General features: G+C 35.8%; 1 protein-coding gene across 1 annotated transcript; it reads left to right on the forward strand.

The window, feature by feature from the left end:
- The first annotated feature begins 309 nt into the window (after positions 1 to 309).
- On the forward strand, positions 310 to 2445 carry LOC111379052 (subtilisin-like protease SBT1.2). The gene has a single exon (XM_023002379.1). The coding sequence runs from the start codon at positions 433 to 435 to the stop codon at positions 2443 to 2445; it is 2013 nt and encodes a 670-aa protein (XP_022858147.1). The 5' UTR covers positions 310 to 432.
- The last annotated feature ends 1957 nt before the right edge of the window (positions 2446 to 4402 follow it).

The raw sequence follows: 4402 nt of genomic DNA on the forward strand, positions 1-4402 counted from the left end.
GTTAAAAATAAGAAGAAAATTTTTAATTTGCATATAATATTATTTTATTGAAGAACGTGCGATTGAAATGATATCAGAACATTGTATAAAAATGTATTTTTTTTTATTTTTTTTTTTTGAAAGAAGGTGGCTTAAACAGGGACTAAAATTGCATTCTTTTGCTTCGAATTTCAAAATAAAATGACCTGCAGAGCTCTTAGTTTCTCTTGTTCAAATAACAAAAGAGTAATGGGTTTCATTCATTTTCTCACTTTCTACTGCATGCTTAACTTTACTTCATTTTTGTCCTCTGTAAGTTCTGAAAACAGCAATCTGGAAACGTATATTGTTCATGTTGAGTTGCCAAATGGTATCAACCCAACTTTGAATAGTTTTTCAGATGATTTGCATAAATGGTATCTAACATTTTTGCCCACAACCACAGCAAGTTCAATGGAGGAGTCCCGCTTGATTTATTCCTACCATCACGTGTTTAAAGGTTTTGCCGCTAAATTGTCACCTGAGGAAGTGAAAGCAATGGAAAAGGTCCCAGGATTCATCTCAGCCCGACCACAAAAAGTTGTATCTTTATATACAACCCATTCTCCCAAATTCTTGGGATTGAACCAAAATATGGGGTTCTGGAAAGATTCCAATTATGGTAAAGGTGTGATTATTGGAGTGTTAGACACTGGAATAACGCCCGACCACCCTTCTTTTAGCGATGAAGGAATGCCTCGGCCCCCTTCCAAGTGGACGGGCCAGTGTGAATTTAACTTCCAGGCATGTAACAATAAGCTGATAGGAGCAAGATATTTTACAAATGGAAATAGAACCCCGTTGGACGAGTATGGCCATGGCACACACACAGCAAGCACTGCTGCCGGGAATTATGTGCAAGGCGCGAATTTGTTTGGAAATGCAAATGGCACAGCCGTGGGGGTAGCACCTCTTGCTCACTTGGCTATATATAAAGTTTGTTTAGATTATTGTTTAGATAGTGACATACTGGCTGCAATGGATGCTGCAATTGAAGATGGAGTGGATGTGCTTTCTCTTTCCCTTGGCGGTCCGGCTGAAAATTTCTATGACGAAAGCGTTGCAATTGGTGCATTTAGTGCAATTGAAAAAGGCATTTTTGTGAGCTGTTTAGCAGGGAATAGTGGACCATGGCAAGGTTCAATAGGAAATGGTGCGCCATGGATACTCACGCTGGGTGCAAGCCCCATTGATAGAAAGATTAGAGCAACTGCTTTGCTGGGTAACAACGAAAAGCTAGAAGGAGAGTCGGCTTTTCGGCCTATCAATTTCACTCCAAAGCAATTGCCTCTCGTCTACCCTAGATCTAAGGCTAAAGATCCATTTTGTACACCAACGTCTCTAGCATACATCAATATCAAAGGGAAAATAGTGTTGTGCGAAACAGGAGGTAATATAGGAAGAATTGCAAAGGGGCAAGCAGTCAGGAATGCTGGAGGCGCTGCCATGATTCTCATGAACCAGGAGCCCCAAGGTTGCACTCTAAATGCAGCGGTTGACGTTCTTCCGACAACTCATATTAGTTATGCCGATCGCTTAAAACTGAAAGCCTATATGAGATCAACGACTACTCCAACAGCTTCAATTTCTTTCGAAGGAACTATCACTGGAGGTGATCGAGCTCCAATGGTTGCTTCTTTTTCAAGCAGAGGTCCTAATCAGCCAAGCCTTGGAATCTTGAAACCAGACATTATTGGCCCTGGCGTCAACATTCTTGCAGCCTGGGATGTTTCTATCGAGAATATCAACACCAAATCTATGTTCAACATAATTTCTGGAACTTCAATGTCTTGTCCTCACCTCAGTGGCATTGCAGCATTGTTAAAAAATGTGCACCCTGATTGGTCTCCTGCAGCAATCAAGTCCTCAATTATGAGTCCTGTTGGTCTTATGAACCTTGCCAATAACCCGATTGAGGACCAAACTCTACAGCCTGCCAATGTTTTCGTCATCGGTTCTGGTTATGTCAACCCATCAAAATCAACTGATTCAGGATTGATCTATGACATTCAACCTGAAGACTATATACCTTACTTGTGCGGTTTGAATTACTCTAACCAACAGGTCAGAATGATTACGAATCGGGCTGTTAATTGCTCGAACATATCCCATATACCTGAATCCCAGTTGAACTACCCTTCCTTTTCTATCTTTCTTGGATCTACTAAACGAACATATTCCAGGACAGGTACTAACGTTGGTAATGCCAATTTAGTTTACTCTGTCAAAATCAATCTTCCCCCGAGTACTTATTTAAATGTAAACCCCAATATACTCCGATTTTCCAGGATGAACCAGAAAATCACATATAATGTGACATTTAGTCGATTAGCCTCTACCAGGAGCAACTCAATTGCTCAGGGATTTATAACATGGACGTCTACTAAGTATTCTATGACGAGTCCAATCGTTGTTTTCTATCAATGAAGAGGTGTCTCTCATGAATTTGAAATAATGTGATTGTAATTACAAGAATCATCAGGCTTGTACTCATCTTCAATAAGAAAATGAATAATCAAGCATTTCCTCATCTTCAATAAAAATGAAAAACATTAGCTCCTCTCTTACTTATTGTTTTCATAATTCAGTACTGTTGTAGAAGCTCGTGTGGAAGATCCCAAAGCCTATGTAATTTTCAATCTGCTTCCAGGAAATAATAAAATTCCACAATAATAACTAAATTTCTTGAAGGCTTCCTTGAGAAATTCAATTTGATAGAGGCTCTCATTTTTTCCATTTTCACAATACTTTCTGTTGCAATATTTGATGCCTGAATCTCTAAATTATTAAACAATTTTTTAAGAAAACGTTATTTACCATTTTGTTACGCAAATTGCTGGTTATTAGATTGAAAAGACTCACACACATGTAGGGGGAAAAAAAAAAAGGACTGAAAATTGGTAACGCAGTTAAAATGCAAAGGATGTCCATGTGCAGGTGTTTGTCGAAATCACAAGTTATTGGACAAGTCGTAAAGTATAAGAGTAGAATGATGATCTCACGAGGACATCCTGTGTGTTTGTCTCCTCAAAGCTAAATTTGTCAGCTCTAGATAGACTGTAGTTAAACATATATATAGTTTCCCCATTAGCCTCGAAAACATGTGCAAAGAGACAGCAAATTTCCCTAAAAAATTCAGTATCCGACTAAAATTCGAATACAAAATTTGGCAACTCGCAAGTTGAGCCACGGATGGTTCAATTTTCTGTTGTCTTCTTTCAGCCTTCTCATTGTATCCTGTTGGCTCCATTCTCGATACACATTGTCTATTTACGCATCAGCTTGTCAACAATCCATTGTAGATACTCTTTTCATCTCCATTTCCTCGTTTCTCGTGAAATTAGGGTCGAACATAAAACAAATGAAAACTAACCGAAATCAATACAAACACGAGCTAAATTACGCATAAATTGACAAGTTCACAACCTAGAATAAGCGTAAAACTAAGATAAAAGAATTAAACAACGAATCAAACAACAATTCCTAAACTCTTATTAACTCGGTAGGATATTTTGAACATTCTTCTCATATAGATAATTCCAATCGCAGGACTCAAAAAATAAAAAAAACAAAAAAAAACTTCAAGCATAACATAATACTCTTGTTTGAGTCCCATTCTGGGAAAAAATGCATTCTTAAATAGTATTTTGACATCATTTCAATCACATATTTTTCAATAAAATAATATTACAAGCAAATTTAAAATTTTTTCATATTTTTTAACTATACATTTTCCATCAATACGCTATTTAATAATGTATTTTTCCAAAGAATGGAACTCAAACAATGGCAATATGTGAAATAAATAGCATCCCACAAACTATACATTATATTCTTTGAGTATGCGTGTGTTTCAACTTCTCATCACCAAACTGCAAACTGGCTTGGAATATAGAAATAAATAGCTTTTGATCCTTTAGAAGATAAAACACATCGAGGCAATATACATGACTCGATATTAAATATATGATCACAAATAAACAACAAGATAAAATGTAAAGAATTAATTGGAAGGGGAACAGTGTATTTAATTTAATTGATTAATATGGAGAAAACAAATATAGAGGGTGTTTGGTGGGAATTAAAATTTTATTTTTATAAAAAATAAATAAATAAATAAATTTGAAATGTGTGGTTGAAAAGTTACGAATCCAAAAAAATATGTGGTTAAAATTTAATGTTGACTTTGAATTAAGATTTTAATTGGATTTTAATCCAAAACAAACAGGGGCATAATAACTGTGTTTACACAATTATTTTATATTTAAGTAATAAATCGGCTTGTAAAAAAGAGTCAGCTATATATATAAGGGATGTATAAAAACCCTAACAATATTTAAAGATGAAAATGGTATAAAAAGCTCGTGGAATAAATGAAACAATA

This window comes from Olea europaea, unplaced genomic scaffold, assembly GCF_002742605.1.
Source record: "Olea europaea var. sylvestris unplaced genomic scaffold, O_europaea_v1 scaffold1923, whole genome shotgun sequence".
In the NCBI taxonomy this organism is placed as follows: domain Eukaryota; kingdom Viridiplantae; phylum Streptophyta; class Magnoliopsida; order Lamiales; family Oleaceae; genus Olea; species Olea europaea.